The sequence below is a fragment of the Poromitra crassiceps genome (genome assembly GCF_964638095.1).
Source record: "Poromitra crassiceps genome assembly, chromosome: 9".
NCBI lineage: Eukaryota > Metazoa > Chordata > Actinopteri > Beryciformes > Melamphaidae > Poromitra > Poromitra crassiceps.
The window spans coordinates 52,299,508-52,317,007 of record NC_139630.1 but is presented as its reverse complement, the minus strand read 5'-3'; the positions used below and the strand labels follow the sequence as shown (position 1 = coordinate 52,317,007).

The following is a 17,500-nucleotide window of genomic DNA, read 5'->3' as shown; positions in this document are numbered from 1 at the left end:
GCCAACGACAAATACGAAAATGGATATATCCACCCCGTGAACCTGGTAAGAAAGAGACAAAACCCAGCTGAAAGTTTACCCACCTTGGCACAGCTGACTAAATCTGTATGAGGCAAATATGGTAGCCATGCGTCATTAGTAGTATCAAACTGGTGTGAGTTTATGAAAATAGGGTCTTATAAAGAAAAATAAATGCTTTTATGAAATAGGCCTACTTGTTAATTTACTTTTGTTAATAGCCAGTGACTCCTATTCACCACATTGGAGGAAACAGTTTACCTGTCTTTTTTTATTCCCCATATCACTGCTGGACTTAATCTTATGAGTTGTTTAATTTGAGCTGCAGACCCCATAGGCCTCATAAGCTTGGCAGCAGCAAGGTGAATAATGAGGGCAACTGCCTGGCCTTATGAAGCAGGTGCATGCAGACATTCCTTTTCATGCAATTTTTGTGTGTGTCTAAAATAAATAACTAAATAACGAATCAAATAAATAAATACATAAAAAATAAATAAATAAATAAATAAATAAGTAATCTTACTGGCTAAAAGCATGCAGCATATTGGCCCGAGAAATCATTTTTACTATTACAGTAGTGCACATATGGCCTACAGCAACTGTTTAGAAATTAAACAATTAGTAAGCATTATAACTATACCTCATTTCTCTCTCATTTCTAAACAGTTGCTTCATGCACAGTCCCCTAACAAAAAAATAATTTGCTATAGTGATCATATAAACTAGAAACTAAATAGCCTAATAACCTTTTGGAATAGTGATAGCAGACAAAAATACAATTACTGTAAGTTTGACTAGATCAATATAAACCCTCTAATGACTTATGCCATAATAGGAATATATTAACATTGTAGTGCATTGTTTATTGGGACTGTAGAGCTGCAGGTTTCTTAGGCATATAGCTCATAGCCTACACATCACAGCACACTCTTGAAAAATGTGTTATTGTACTGATTCATGCATTTTGGGGACATATTTGGCTTTAATATTTTGTTGACATCTTGAGTTTGACATGTGCTCATAATTAAGCCTCTAATGCACTGTGTTCTTCTCGTAGACGTGGCCCTTCATGGTTGCAGGTAAGCCGGAGAACGATTTGAAGGAGCTGCTGAACACAACAAGACTATGTGGAACAACGGCCTCCTGATGCATGCATGGACACCTACTTCTTTGTGAATAAGAGCGGTGATGTTCCAGAGAAAGACTGTGCTGTTTCCAGAGGGACCAAGATGCACGTCTCATCCCCGTGCTGTTCCCAGAGGGACCAAGATGCACGTCTCATCCCCGTGCTGTTCCCAGAGGGACCAAGATGCACGTCTCATCTCCGCAGACTTTGAGTGGGAATAACCGAGGGAGTGTGTCCTCTCTCCTTCGTTCCCGTAAAAGACAAGCTGAATTTTTATTTAAATGCATTCTGTCACTTAACTGTCTTTGCTGGTTCAAAGATAAACTGCTTTAAATTGCTTTTTTATACTCTTCAGATGTGCTAGGTCTATTATAGCCTACACGTTTTCACTCGAACAGGCCTGTTTTGGGGGGGGGGGGGTGCATTGTGACAATATTCAAGTGTCCACACTGTCTCAAAAGGTTACGCAGATTATGTGTATAAAATATATTTGTAAAATCACGTTTGCTCCTTGTGGACTGAATTTACAATTTTCTTTTCGTATCCTTTCTTTTTTAGCCTACAGTTTCTTTACTGTGTGGGCCTATTCTTTGACCTATAACCTCTCTTATCACTCCGCCCTTCAGAATTGCAGAACTTGAGCTGCAACAAAGTGTCAGTGCGCAGATAACAGTGGATGTGGTTGTCGTTACATAAACAAACTTTTGCAATCAAAGATGACCTTAAAAAATGTGTTAGTGATTGTGTTGGCCTAGTGTAAACAGGCTCAATGAAGCCATTCTCTTTGGATATAAATAGATAGAGGCCTATTAGAGAATGTAAGCTATAGGCCTGTAAGCCCATTAGCCTACTGCTAACAGCATTGTTATAGATCAAAATGACTGGCTATAGGCCTACTGACATTTTTAAGGTCCTTTTAAGGCCAAAACGGTGGCAGCACACAATTTTATAATAAATAGGCTATAGCCTGCAAAAATAAAATAAATCAATATGCCTAACTGCTCATTAAATAATATGCTAATGATTACACATTTCTGTGTTGTGCAATACTGTATAGGTTTATATTTATTGAACAGTAGGCTAACTAAACAAAGTGGTTGCGAAAGTGACACATCGCCTATGTGTCCTGAAGGTGATTTTTGATTAGCACATTCAGGCCTAACAGTTGGTCAGGTGTGTGTTTATTGGGCAGGCAGCCTATTTAGGATTCGGCCAATCAGACTATCCGTTTAGTAAAAAGAGTTTGTTGTTGGAGGTCAGTTGGTCTGAAAGTTGTAAATGTGCACACTGCGAGCTCTAATCCTGTCCCAGACGCCTTGTTTTAATTCGCTCGGGTTGTGGCCGCAGTGTTTACATCCCCATGACAGTTATTTATGCAGTCTGACACAAGGTCTCTCTCTCTCTCTCTCTCTCTCTCTCTCTCTCTCTCTCTAGCTAAATCCACTGTTGTTTTATTGGCATCAATGTAGCCTATAGCACAATATTGCCAAAGCGTCAATATAGTCATTTTTCATCCACAAATAGGCCTATAGCCTACATCTCTGTGTGTCATTCAAAGCAGGATGATCTGGTTTGCTGCGTAGGCCTATTCAATTTTGCCTTGCACTCCCTCCCTCTCTCTGCCTCTTGTTCTTGTGCTACACACCTATTTCGCATGCAGCCAAAGCAGCCATTTTGTGTCGAAAATGCAGGAAGTAACAGAAAATAAACAATTAAAGCTCATGCTGTTGATATAAATTCTATATACAATTTATATCAACAGCATGAGCTTAAATTTTTATATTGTGTTACTTCCTGCAGGTTAAGTCTGTGAAAGAGCTGTTGCACACCTAAAAAAACTTTAAATCAGGTGCGTAGGATGGAAAATGAACTAAAAGTAGAGAAAATCCCGCATGACACTGACCTTACTGGTAAACTCTTTATTAGAAGATATATAGGGAAACAACGTTTCGGTACTAGACCTTCATCAGGTTTTAAAACCTGACATTTCGGTAGACCTTCATCAGGTTTTAAAACCTGATGAAGGTCTAGTACCGAAACGTTGTTTCCCTATATATCTTCTAATAAAGAGTTTACCAGTAAGGTCAGTGTCATGCGGGATTTTCTCTACTTTTACTTCCTGCATGTTTGACACAAAATGGCTGCTTTGGGTGTAATGTGAAATGTGTATAGGCTCATTTCACAGCAACCTTTTGAGGTGGTAAAGCAGGAAATAATGCAGATGTAATCATTAGCATTATAGGGCACCTGGCACTGGAACACCTAAACAGAATGGAAGCATAATTTATGGTATTAGCGTATACGTCAATGCATTTTTTTATGCGGTTTTCAGGAAACGCTCCAAAAGTCATAAAAGTGGTCCTCATTTGATGATTATCTTTCTGAACACAAACTGAACAATAGGGACATTCAGTTTTGCTCTAAAAAAAAGTAGGATAGCCTATCTTTTTCTAAGGGAATAGCAGGGAGGATTCATGTTGAATCACACACACGCGTGTTCACTTCACCGAGGTAGCCATCAACATGAAAAGTAAGACCGAGTGTTCAAGTAATAAAAGAGTCCCGCCGACGTCTCCTAAAGGACCCCCACCCAATACATCAGCGGCGGTGTGGCAGGGGCCTCGCCGTCACCCTGGACGGACCACCGGGGAGAAAATAAACTTGGCCGCCTCTCTCCTCAGGGGCCAGCTGGAGAGAGAGGGGGAGAGAGAGAGAGAGAGAGAGAGAGAGAGGGAGGGGCGTGTGCCTGTAGGAGAGCAGGACAGGGATTCCCATAGCCTACTTGCTAATTGTTTTGTTGGACAGCTGCCCAAACTGTGATGTGCAGGAAAAAAGAATCAAGAATGGAAGCGAGAAATCGCATTTCATTCAAGCTGATCTCATCACGTTGACCCCATCCCTCTTCAAATCGATATCGATTATTTTATTGCCATACAGTTTATTAGCTGCCATATAGGTAGTAGGGTTGCAATAGGTTTATACATTCCAACTCTCTCTCTGTCCATGAGCAAACTGGCTGAAGTAGGCTATAGGTATAGATGCCAACTCTGTCATTCTCTCGCCCTTGACCTTTGTTGATGGTAACTGAGAAAGCCAATCTGATTGGAAACTGCCATCTGACAAAGATGAAAAGGGAAGCTCATCATTTTTGTCATGGTGAGGAATTCTTGGCAGGAAGATCCTTTCACCTTGTTTGTCCCTATACTGAAATCTCACATTCAACCACCTTGTCATCATCTGCACCAGTCCCAGCATCCGGGTGCCATAACGATCAGGACCTGCTTGTAGGTTCCTAAGCAGCATGATTGGTGTTCCTACTTTTAGTTTGATGTCATGGTCAGGCACTCCAGAGGGCATCACTGAGTTAAAGAACTCTATACTAGGCAGAGTGTGTTTGTGACTGTCTTCCAGAACAGCCAGCTGAAAAGAAAGGGACCTATCTTCCCAAAAGTGCTAATTTAGCGTTTGCGCTCGTTTAACGCTGTGCGCAATGCAAATTGGGGGCGGACACAAGCGCATGCCTGCGATAATTGTACTGGGTATTGGCTGCCCCATGCCAAAGCAGGCATTTCAGCGCTAAAATGTGGGATAGATGGCATTACCCTATCGTCAGCAGCGCGCAATTACATTGCGCTAAGAGATTTGAAAAGGACCTCTTATGCTGTGCTGTTATAACTTAGAAATCAGGGAGGTCACGTCTACCAGACAATTATATCACTTTTAAACAGTTACATTTCTGTATAAATCATTACAATATGCTCCCGTGAGATGGGGATGCTGCCGGCACTGGGGTGCAAAACTCTGCATAACACCTGGCACAAACAGGTGCGCAAGCGCTATTAGGGGATAGTGCCTGTCGGAAGATAGGGCCCTTTCTCTTCTCCAAATAACTCATCTAAGCACATGTTGATGTGTTTGATGTCCTTGTTCAGAGTGCAGTGCCTTTCAGAAGGTTGTCTTTGTTACCACATCAATTGTGTAGGTTAGGGAAGGTCTCTGAAACCAGTCTTCAGATCCTTCACCAAGTACACTGGAGGAATCCTGACCTGAACTTCACTTTACCCCTGTTGGATTTTGCCTTCCTCCAAATCAATGAGATAGATGGAGAACTATTTTCCTCATGTTGGCATTCGGTTACCTCCCAGTATTTTCAGTGTATCAGAGATAGATAGATAGATAGATAGATAGATAGATAGATAGATAGATAGATAGATAGATAGATAGATAGATAGATAGATAGATAGATAGATAGATAGATAGATAGATAGATAGAGAACGTAACGTAACGTATAGGGCAAGCCGAATAATATAAGTTCAGTGTGCAATAAAGATAGGCTAACTGGAAAAAGTGCCTGGCTGAGCCACGTGTAACGTATGGGGCAAGCCGAATAATATAAGTTCAGTGTGCAATAAAGACAATTGGCACGTAAGATATACTTACTCTACGTATTTGCTTACTTAGACGTACTTCACTATTTTGCTCCTATCGCATTTAATACTGTTTACTGTTTATACTGTTTATTCCATGCTATGTTGTGTTCTTCTTCTTATTCTGCTTATTTTACTATCGCATTACTACTGTGTATTTTATTTTATGCTATGTGTGTTATGTGAATGAGCAATTGTAACTTGTCCCAATTTCCCCCCGGGGATCATTAAAGTCTTTCTGATTCTGATTCTGATTCTGATTAGAAATATAGCCAGCCACGTTATAAACAACAAACTAATGCTGGTGATCCATATGGAAACAGTGTTACTCGAAATGGTTAAAAGTGATATCAATTTGGATCCTTCAGTGGCGTTTTACTGCCATGTAACATAACTAGCTAGCCGCTAACATTAGCCACAGTAGGCGATTTCATGATGCATTGCTCTTAAAGGGCTCACGCCGCGTGAACTACAGTAATAATCACATGGAAAAAAAATCATTTTTCACATGAGTGGGAAAGGGCACGTGCAAATACCACTGTGACGTAACGATGTACCAAATCGGCCATTAATTTGAGGGCACAAAAAAGCAGGTTTGAACCCATAGAGGGCACTTATGCTGCGGAAATGATAGGAGTTTGTAAAATTTTAACGGATTGGTCTCAAATGTGGAGATTTTGACCAGAATCCTTCACATACCACCCCAAAAGCCGTATTGGTTAAGAGCTGAAAAAAAGTGTTTTGGGGGTAAGTTACACTTTAACAGAATTATATAAAACAATAAAATTTTATATAAAATGATAATGTAAAAAGAAGTACAAGAAAAAGTATAGAAAAAACATAGAAAAAAATATAAATAATTTGTAATTTTTTTTATTTTTTAAATCTGAATAAAATCATGACCTCACGTTTATTTTCTCAGAGCCCATGTGTTCCCATCTCATATAATGAAAAGCAAGTAGCCTACCTGCTAAAGGTGTTGGGCGCATAACGAACTGGAGGCTCATGAATAGCTAATTGCCTTCATTCATTCATTATTTTTTGGTCGCTAACAAGCTAAGCTACTGATGATGCTATCAGACATTTGGGAACATTATACATTAAAATATGAATCATACAAACATTCAATGATCCAAGTGTACAGGACCATTTTTCATAAACATGAGCAATTTATGCTGCGAGACTGTAGTCTTGGCCCCCGAGCCGAGCACATCTGGTGTAACTGTTACACACAAGAGAGAGAAAGGCTGTATGCTGCTGTATTAAGCCTGGGCACGAAGAAGAAGAGCCTGCTGAATCCCACTGAGAATCAGGCAAGGACTGTAAAAGCAGTCCTTGAATTCATTGCCGCCACAGGAGTACTCCTGTGGAATTAGAAACACCATAAACAGTAATAATATTTCCGACCAGTGAGAGGCAGCAATGTTTTATTAATTAGTTTTAACTTTTGTGTACAATGACTCAACCAGCAGGAGACTGTGTGGACGGGAACTCTCTGCAGCAGATCCGGTATTCACGGAACGGAAGCGGAGCGGACTAATTTGACGTCGGACAAGATGGCGGCCAGTGCGCGTGTATAAATTATTACTCTACCGATTTCCCCCACTTTCATTTATAGTTTACAACTGTACTTTACCAACAGAAGACTGTGTGGATGATATTATCATCGAATAAACTCGAGCCGAGTCTCAGTTTAGCACTGAGAGAGAGGAAGAAGCTCCTCTCTCTAATGGACTCAGATTAACGGTATAGTTAGCTGTGAAGCTAATGGAGCTAACGTTTATTGGAGATTTGAAGCGCTTTGAAGTACAGCGTTTGTCGGTCAAACGTTCAAGAGGAAAAGTTCCTGTGCCATTGTATGGAAATGTCTACCTGACAGTGTTTGTGAACTAGCAACTAACTGCAGCTGTTGAAGAGATATCGGAGCTGTTTGAAAGAAGATAGCTGGGTAAGCCTACGAGGAGGAACATGAGCCTTTGTTTAAATTTATGCTGCGAGATAGTAGTCGTGGACCCCGAGCCGAGCACATCTGGTAGGGCGAGCAGATCCGGTATTCACGGAAGCGGAACGGACTCATTTAACGTCGGACAAGATGGCGGCCAGTGCGCGTGTGTAAATATTACTCTACCGATTTCCCCCACTTTCATTTATAGTTTACAACTGTAATTTACCAACAGAAGACTGTGTGGATGATATTATCATCGAATAAACTCGAGCCGAGTCTCAGTTTACCACTGAGAGAGAGGAAGAAGCTCCTCTCTCTTATGGACTCAGATGAACGGTATAGTTAGCTGTGAAGCTAATGGAGCTAACAACAGCGTTTGTCGGTCAAACGCTCAAGAGGAAAAGTTCCTGTGCCATTGTATGGAAATGTCTACCTGACAGTGTTTGTGAACTAGCAACTAACTGCAGCTGTTGCAGATATATTGGGGCTGTTTGAAAGAAGATAGCTGGGTAAGCCTACGAGGAGGACGTTTATTTGCCTGAGTCCAGACCTTTGGATCTTTCAGTTGACTGCTTCTGAAGAAGGAAATGGAGTGTAACAAGGTAAGAATTCAGTCTGTTATCAGGCTAGAATCTTTTTCCAAAAAGAACGAGCAACAACGAAAGCTGCTGGACACTGTTTTAAATCCAGTAGTGCGGTTACACAGAGTAGCTGTGCCTCCAGACTTCCAGGAGCTGTTGGTCATTAAAGAAAAGGTTATCCCTGAGCTGCAGGAGTGGAGCCCCAGTCTGGACCAGGAGGACCCAGAGCACCCACACATTAAAGAGGATCAGGATGAACTATGGACCAGTCAGGAGGAGGCTGATATCACCAAGTTCCAATTCACTCCTGTTCCTGTGAAGAGGGAAGATGATGAAGAGAAACCTCAGTCCTCACACCTTCATAAAAGCCAAACTGATGAGAAGAGAGAGGGAGAGCCTCTAGCCAGCAGCTCAACTGAACAGATGAAAACAGAAGCTGATGGAGAACACTGTGGAGCATCAGAACCAGCCAGTTCTGGCAAGAGTGCAGACTCTTCTGAAACTGATGACAGTGATGATTGGACAGGAACTAGTCAACCTCAGTTTCTCTTAGACTCACAGAAAAACAGTGAAGTTCTTGGGAATAAGCACTTTAGTTGTTCAGTTTGTGGTGAAACATTTGTTCAGCACAGAAACTTGACCAGACACATGAGCGTCCACACAGGAGAGAAGACATTTAATTGCGCAGTCTGTGGTAAAAGTTTTAGTATGAAAGTAAATTTGACAAAACACATGAGAGTCCACACACGAGAGAAGCCATTTAATTGTGTATTCTGTGGTAACAGTTTTCGTGAGAAAGGAAGTTTGACAAAACACATGAGAGTCCACACAAGAGATGAACCATTTCAATGCTCGCTCTGTGGTAACAGTTTTGGTCAAAAACATCACTTGACAAATCACATGAGCGTCCACACAGGAGAAAAGCCATTTAATTGTGCAGTCTGTGGTAAAAGTTTTAGTCAGAAAGGAAATTTGAAAACACACATGAGAGTCCACACACGAGAGAAGCCATTTAATTGTGCAGTCTGTGATATCAGTTTCAGTATGAAAGGAAATTTGACAAAACACATGAGAGTCCACACAGGAGATGAACCATTTAAATGCTCAGTCTGTGGTAACAGTTTTGGCCGTAAAGATTACTTGATAAAACACATGAGCATCCACACACGAGAAAAGCCATTTAATTGCGCACTCTGTGGTAAAAGTTTTAGTCAGAAAGTAAATTTGACAACACACATGAGAGTCCACACACGAGAGAAGCCATTTAATTGTGCAGTCTGTGGTGACAGTTTCAGTATGAAAGGAAATTTGACAAAACACATGAGAGTCCACACAGGAGATGAACCATTTAAATGCTCAGTCTGTGGTAACAGTTTTGGTCGTAAAGAACACTTGACAAATCACATGAGCGTCCACACACGAGAAAAGCCATTTAATTGCGCACTCTGTGGTAAAAGTTTTAGTATTAAAGTAAATTTGACAACACACATGAGAGTCCACACACGAGAGAAGCCATTTAATTGTGCAGTCTGTGGTGACAGTTTCAGTCTGAAAGGAAATTTGACAAAACACATGAGAGTCCACACACGAGAAAAGCCATTTAATTGCGCAGTCTGTGGTAAAAGTTTTAGTATGAAAGTAAATTTGACAAAACACATGAGAGTCCACACAGGAGATGAACCATTTCAATGCTCAGTCTGTGGTAACAGTTTTGGTCAAAAACATCACTTGACAAATCACATGAGCGTCCACACAGGAGAAAAGCCATTTAATTGCGCACTCTGTGGTAAAAGTTTTAGTCAGAAAGGAAATTTGACAACACACATGAGAGTCCACACACGAGAGAAGCCATTTAATTGTGCAGTCTGTGGTAACAGTTTCAGTCTGAAAGGAAATTTGACAAAACACATGAGAGTCCACACAGGAGATGAACCATTTAAATGCTCAGTCTGTGGTAACAGTTTTGGTCATAAAGAACACTTGACAAAGCACATGAGCGTCCACACACGAGAAAAGCCATTTAATTGCGCAGTCTGTGGTGACAGTTTCAGTCTGAAAGGAAATTTGACAAAACACATGAGAGTCCACACACGAGAGAAGCCATTTAATTGCGCAGTCTGTGGTAAAAGTTTTAGTATGAAAGTAAATTTGACAAAACACATGAGAGTCCACACAAGAGATGAACCATTTCAATGCTCAGTCTGTGGTAACAGTTTTGGTCAAAAACAACACTTGACAAATCACATGAGCGTCCACACAGGAGAAAAGCCATTTAATTGCGCAGTCTGTGGTAAAAGTTTTAGTCAGAAAGGAAATTTGACAACACACATGAGAGTCCACACACGAGAGAAGCCATTTAAATGTGCAGTCTGTGGTAACAGTTTCAGTATGAAAGGAAATTTGACAAAACACATGATAGTCCACACAGGAGATGAACCATTTCAATGCTCAGTCTGTGGTAACAGTTTTGGTCAAAAACAACACTTGACAAATCACATGAGTGTCCACACAGGAGAAAAGCCATTCAATTGTGCAGTCTGTGGTAAAAGTTTTAGTATGAAAGGAAATTTGACAACACACATGAGAGGCCACACAGGAGATTAACCATTTAAATGCTCAGTCTGTGGTAACAGTTATGGCTGTCCTCTAATAGTCGAATCATCAGTAGAGACTGGTGAGTCGACGGAGATTCCTCAAGTTAAAGGAACACTCCGCCCATTTTCAACCAGCTTTGTATCATTAGGACATCAGTAGTATATCAGAAAACTGTAAACGGTTTTGAAGTCTGTCATTTAATTTGACAGTTATTGAGTGTTAAAGTGTGGACCAGTGACATCACTGGTCCACACTAACTCAAATTAATAACTCATTAACTCAAATCAACTCTCAATAACTGTCAAACTATTCATCATTCATCTAGTTTGACAGTTATTGAGAGTTGATTTGAGTTAATGAGTTATTAATTTGAGTTAGTGTGGACCAGTGATGTCACTGGTCCACACTTTAACACTCAATAACTGTCAAATTAAATGACAGGCTTCAAAACAGTTTACAGTTTTCTGATATACTGATGTTCTAATGATACAAAGCTGGTTGAAAATGGGCAGAGTGTTCCTTTAAGTAGTTTTATTTTTTTATTCCAATCTTAATTTTATTTGTTCATTTATTCTTGTTTAGATTTATTTAGGCCTATCAGTTTTGGAGAAATAGGCTAAAGAACTGTATAGACAAGCCCTAGGCCGGCGATCCTCAAAGTCCGGACTCCGGTCCGCATCCGGACCGAGACGCCGTCCTATCCGGACCGAGCCCTATAACCTACAAATCATTAAAAAACTTACATTTTCACGGAGCGTTTCTATTTTAACCGGCACGTGCTTTTACAGTATTTACGGTACTACTGGTTTATCTGCCAGGAAGCTCACAGACCAATGAATGCGCTGTAAATCATCACACGTGATGCTACTCGGCCAATCAAATAAGCAAATCGTTTCTCTCTGTTCCTTCGAGTGGTGCTGCGAGAGCACACGGACGGAGGGGAGGTGACGCGAGGCGAGAGATAGTAATTTCACATGGTGTGCTCAAAAGAAACCACTCTTACATGTCCATTCATTGTTCTTACGGGCAGATCAAAACCAGTATGTCTCGTGTGAAGTGCGGTGCGATCCTGACCTGTCTATGGAAGCGCCACACATGAGCAAACACACACACACACACACACACACACACACACACACACACACCAGGGCACACTCACTGCCCAACGCAACGGCATGCGAGGTTGATCGACAGACAGACAGACAGACAGACAGATAGATAGATAGGGAGCTCACTTCTCTCAAGAGAAAAGGTTGTTTGTTGGCTGAGAGTGTTAAATGTGAAATGGAGTGAAGAAAAGGGGAAACTTATTTCTCTTAAATTAAAGCACTTCATTTTAAGATGCACATTTTTCCAAAGCACTCTGTTGTATGTTATTTTTAAATGCATAATTTTACTTGAAATGAGAAAAGATCATTTATTTATTATAGTAGGCTAGTTATGTATAATTAATCCAGTTAAATATGAAAACTGTAAATAAGCATTATTGATGTTTATTTGTATTTAACAGTCAGTTGTTGACTACATACAGACGTACCATTAGGCTACTTCAATCATTGAGTTCAATGGCACTGAAATCATAGCGTAAGCTACGTTACAATGGTCCGGACCTTTGCTTGAGGACATTTTCTCTAACTGGACCTCTTTGAATTTTAATTGAGTGCCCCTGCCCTAGGCATTAGAGATGCCATTTCAAAGCTGCGGCAATGTCTTATTTTACCCTGTTTCATTGGTTTATTCATGTAGGCTCCATGTTTCTAATGTTGAAAAGGTGAAATATCAAATTTGGACAAGAGCTTTATTAAAAAAAGATATACATGTGTCCTGCCTGTCTCATTATTCAGACAAATCCAATATTCCGATGTTGGCAAGTCAAATCTTGCATGATCATACACAGTCTCTTATTGATTTTTAATGCTCAAAATATGTCCCAATCACTCTGTTGCATTGATTGTTAATGTGGTCAAAATAATTACTGAAGATATTCCATATTTTAATTTTAAATGTTTTATAGAATTGTCGAATATTCGTATTGGACAGTCAAATTTGATTTGAGTTGAGGACAGCTCTAGTAACAGTTTTGGTCGTAAAGAACACTTGAGAAGACACACGAGTGTCCACACAGGACAAGAAGCCATTTAATTATTATTATAAAGTTATCCCTTGTATTTTCTGGTCAAGAGAGCACACAACAGCACCAGCAATGCTCTGCAAAATACAACACATCCCTCCTGTCTTGCTGTCCATCACTCAGATCATCAGTGTTCAATCTGAGGCTGCCATCTTCTGGCCAAAATACAGACTTTTCCATTTCAAGTTCTTTGTTGTTTTTACTGTAATTGGATGATGTAGAACATCACCCATGATTGAAATAGGTATTTTACGTACTGTATAGTAAATTGCATAATGTTATGGTTAAACTGTTCATTTCACTGAGGACAGCTTGGACCCAATACTCTATACATCTCTATATTCCACGTGCTGAGCACTATTGGCTATTGGGTAAAAAGGTACAACATACAAGGGATTTTATTAGATTTTTCATCTCGTTTTTTTATTGCAATATCAGAAAATGAGTTATTTTTGTGGACCATAAGGAGACATCTTGACATTGATTTAACCTTGACTTGCACACAAAACAAAATTATTGCAAACCTCTGAATCAATATTCAAGATTTTTGAACAGAGCAACTATTCAGTCCTTTTATTCTTGATACTAATGACCATAAGCATAATGCCTGTATTCTTAATCAATATATTTACTAGAAAGAATATCCACACATGAATTTATTTTAATTATGGGGGGGGGGGGGGGGGTTGACAGAAAAAATCATTAACAGAATGTTTTGTTTATTTTTTTATTCTTTTCTCAGAGCCCAGTGTTCACATCTCATATAATGAAAAGCAAGTACCCGCTAAAGGTGTTGAAGTTGTTGGAATTATCATAGAGCGCATAACGAGTTGGGAGGCTCATGTATAGCTCATCGCCTTCATTCAGCTCTAGAATAACAGCATTTGACATGTACTGAAGATGATTATCGTGATACACCCCTTGGTAATTCAACATGACGCTTTCCCCATTCTTAAACATTTGCATTCCCACGGTGCCCCTGTCAGTATGGCCGCTTGCGGTAAATCTAAAATAGTAAACCCCTTTCACCGGTGCAGTGAAGAACCCTGTCGCTGCATTGTAGTTCTGACCAATATTGGTAAAGACTTTGCTGAACTTGAGGGTCGTCGGAGTGTTGAAAGGCCCCACGTGTCCTGAGTTGGACAAAGCACCGTAAAACGCCACCTTTGCATTCTCTTTCATTAGACTGTCCACTCTGCGCTCGCTAGTGCTCATTCTGCCTGTTAAAGATGACAGCTCGACTTCCTGGGTGGCGTTCTGGGCCTGCACGTCGTCCATCTTGCCTTTGAGGAGTTGCAGCTCGTTTTCGCTCGCTGCCACTCTGGTCTGGGTGGAAAACAGTTCAGCAGCCTGCGCCTGTTGCTCTGAACGCAGCTCTTCCAGCTGGCCCTCAGCGGCACTGAGCCTCTCTGAGAGCAGACAGCTCTGTCGACTGCTCGGTGTTTTCCTTCCTCAGCTCTTCCGTCTGTCTCTCGCTGGCCCTCAGCCTCTCCTCCATGGCGGTGCTCTCTCCCTGCAGCTCCTCCAAGCTGGCTTTAGTGAGGAGGAGCTGCAGCTTGTGCTCGTCTGCCTGATGAATACATTTAATAAACAGAAAATGATAACAATGAATACACGTCTAAATAAGAATGATAAAGACATGTTTGCCGTCCGTTGATTAAAGGAGAACTTGACCAAAGAACAATGCTGATTCATGGTGCACAATGATCTCACACATATATCCGAAAACTGTAAACAGTTTTGCAGACATTAATTTAGTTTGACAGTTATTGAGAGTTGGCGGCTTGAGTTAAGTGTGGACCAGTGCTGCCATCAGAAGGCACTGAATCCACACTTCAGTCAAGTCAACTCTCAATAACTGTCGAACTAAATGAATGTCTGCAAAACTGTTTACAGTTTTCGGATATGTGTGAAACTACGTGCAAAATAAATCAAGCATTGTTTTTTGGTGAAGTGTCCCTTTAAGTGTTCACTTTAATGAATACATGCATGGAGAGAAGTACATCAGAGCAAAGAGAATGGGGCAGGCTATAGCTTTTATCAGGCTGTCAAGGTCAAGTGCTCCTCCTAGAATGATGTTGTCTGTCTAACAATAGGATGTCATAAGATAGAATATGATGATGGTCAATACATTGGAAGAGCATCGATTCTTCTCCTCACCTGGCTCTCTCTCTCCGTCAGCCTGGCCTCCATGTTCCTCAGCTGCACCCTCTGCTCCACCACCATGTCCCTCAGTTCCCTCAGCTCAGCCCAGACATCCAGCTTCTCCTCAGGCAGGGGATCCCACACCTTGGTCTCCACGCCGTCACTGGCGTTCACCTCAGGAGCCCATGACGCCGACAGACAGAGCAGCAGCAGAAGAGACAAAACCCGTCTCATTGTGTATCGATGCCTCTTCAGAAAGCGAACGAGCCGTAAGGGGCTGCGTTAGCTTCTTTTTATAAGCAATATGTTTTGCTGAGCATGTCATGAGAGTTGCAGCATGTGTTTCTGATAGACAGTTTGGCAGTAAGACCCAAGGCCTCTGATCAAATAAGACTACAAGCCAATTAGAGTTAAAGGCAGAAATGTAGGCATGGGCACACAGTTGACAGAGAGGCGGTGGTGAGCGATAGCAGGCTATTTCAATATTCTCTTATAGAAGGCCATGAGAGAGTTGCAGCTGCTACTGAAGTAGAATGTAGAGTGTTAGTTAGTTGGCTATACATATTACGCAAAAACAATAACAAATAAATAAATAGTGTGTTGTCTGTTAGCCCTATGCTCTCTAACAGACAGAATTTTGGGAAATGAATGTTGTTAAGGAGGTGATAGTCCGATGAGTGCTCCCTTTAGAAGATTCTGAAAAAAGATAGTTCAAGTTAATTGCGCAGTGTTTTATGCACTGAGCTATAGAATGTGTTTTATGTTGTTGCTCACTTATTATTTACACCAGACGGGGGCACCAGAGGATCTGATCATGTCAGGAAAAGATGGGGAAAATGGAGGGAAAGAGACAGGGGAAAGGCATTGCTTCGGTGGGACAAGATTTATTTAGGGACATGTTACAATCATATTTTTGACAGGGACATTCAGAATTTACAAATGGGGGGGACTACATTTTGGACATTGAGTGCACAAATATGAAATGCTGACTGCTGCAACTGGTTCGCCCCTTATCGCATTCTAAACCAAGCTACACATTAGAAATAAATGTGGGACTTATATATCCACGGTGTGTTTAAATGATTGCCAGATATACCAACAGTGACTGAGGCAGGGGAGCAGCTGCTGCTGGTGTCAATTGGTCTCCGATGGCAGCGCGGCCTGGCACCGCACAGCAGCCACCATGCAGAGGAGATGCCAAAGACAGCTGGGGGCCTTCCCACATCACCCACCCATGTTTACTGGTGTGTGTGTGTGTGTGTGTGTGTGTGTGTGTGTGTGTGTGTGTGTGTGTGTGTGTGTGTGTGTGTCCATAGTTGACCATGTCAGGTTGACATCATAGGCTTGGGATTATTCAAGGAGCACAAGTGTCTTCCACCTGCCATGAGAGTCCTGGCTCTCACCTCAATTATAGCACCATCTATGCAGTCTACTCTCTTTTATATCTGTCTATCTCAGCCACATACCACCCCACTGCTGGTCTATCTAAGCAACACCTTATCACGCCCAACTCGTCAAATACTGTGTACTGTCAATATATACTGTCAACGACTGTGTACTGTCAATATATACTGTCAAATACTATCAAATACTGTGTACTGTCAATATATACTGTCAAATACTATCAAATACTGTGTACTGTCAATATATACTGTCAAATACTGTGTACTGTCAATATATACTGTCAAATACTGTGTACTGTCTGTCAATATATACTGTCAAATACTGTGTACTGTCAATATATACTGTCAAATACTATCAAATACTGTGTACTGTCAATATATACTGTCAAATACTGTGTACTGTCTGTCAATATATACTGTCAAATACTATCAAATACTGTGTACTGTCAATATATACTGTCAAATACTATCAAATACTGTGTACTAGGGGTGTCACGATACACTCAGTTCACGATACGATACGTATCACGATACTGGGTTCACGATAACGATACGATACGATACGATTTTAACAATCTTTTTTTAAACTTGAATAATGACAATATATGACTGGAAAAGTAGTATTTTATTTGAAATGCACAAATACAAAACATGCTGTTGTGGGAAATTGTTATTACAATAACAACTAGAAAAAACATGAGATTGGAGATAAGGCTTATCTTGAAATAGAATGAGTTACACCATCACTTAGATTTACTTTGAACTAAAAGGTTTCTCAGCAGTATAAATTCTCATTATGCATCTTCAGTTTTTCTTCAAACTCAAACAACAAGACTTTTCTTAGTCTATTTTTTATGCATCTTCAGTTTTTCCTGTCAAGTAAACAGTTTTGCCAGAAACTCAATTGAATGGTTTCTCTCCTGTATAACTTCTCATGTGTCTCTTCAGAGACTTGTTCAACTGAACTACTTTCCACACATTGAACTTCAACAAACAAAGACGTTTCTTTGTCTACTTTTGAAAAAAAAAAAAAAAAAAAAAAAAAAAAAAAAATTCACGATATGAGATTTCATCTCAACGATACATATCGTGACGTTTTACTATCGCGAAATTTCGTGGGACGATATA

The 17,500-nt window shown here is 40.6% G+C and overlaps 1 protein-coding gene across 1 annotated transcript in view; it reads left to right on the top strand.

Moving 5' to 3' along the window:
* tcf21 (transcription factor 21) overlaps positions 1 to 1,165 on the top strand; it is a gene marked incomplete at both ends in the record, with an annotated part of 1,555 nt that extends 390 nt beyond the window's left edge. Inside the window, 2 exons of the mRNA XM_083643572.1 lie at positions 1 to 45; positions 1,076 to 1,165. The exon at positions 1 to 45 is cut by the window's left edge and continues 390 nt beyond it. Coding sequence (XP_083499698.1) covers positions 1 to 45; positions 1,076 to 1,165 — 135 coding nt within the window. The remainder of the gene's footprint in view (positions 46 to 1,075) is intronic.
* Positions 1,166 to 17,500: the final 16,335 nt, after the last annotated feature.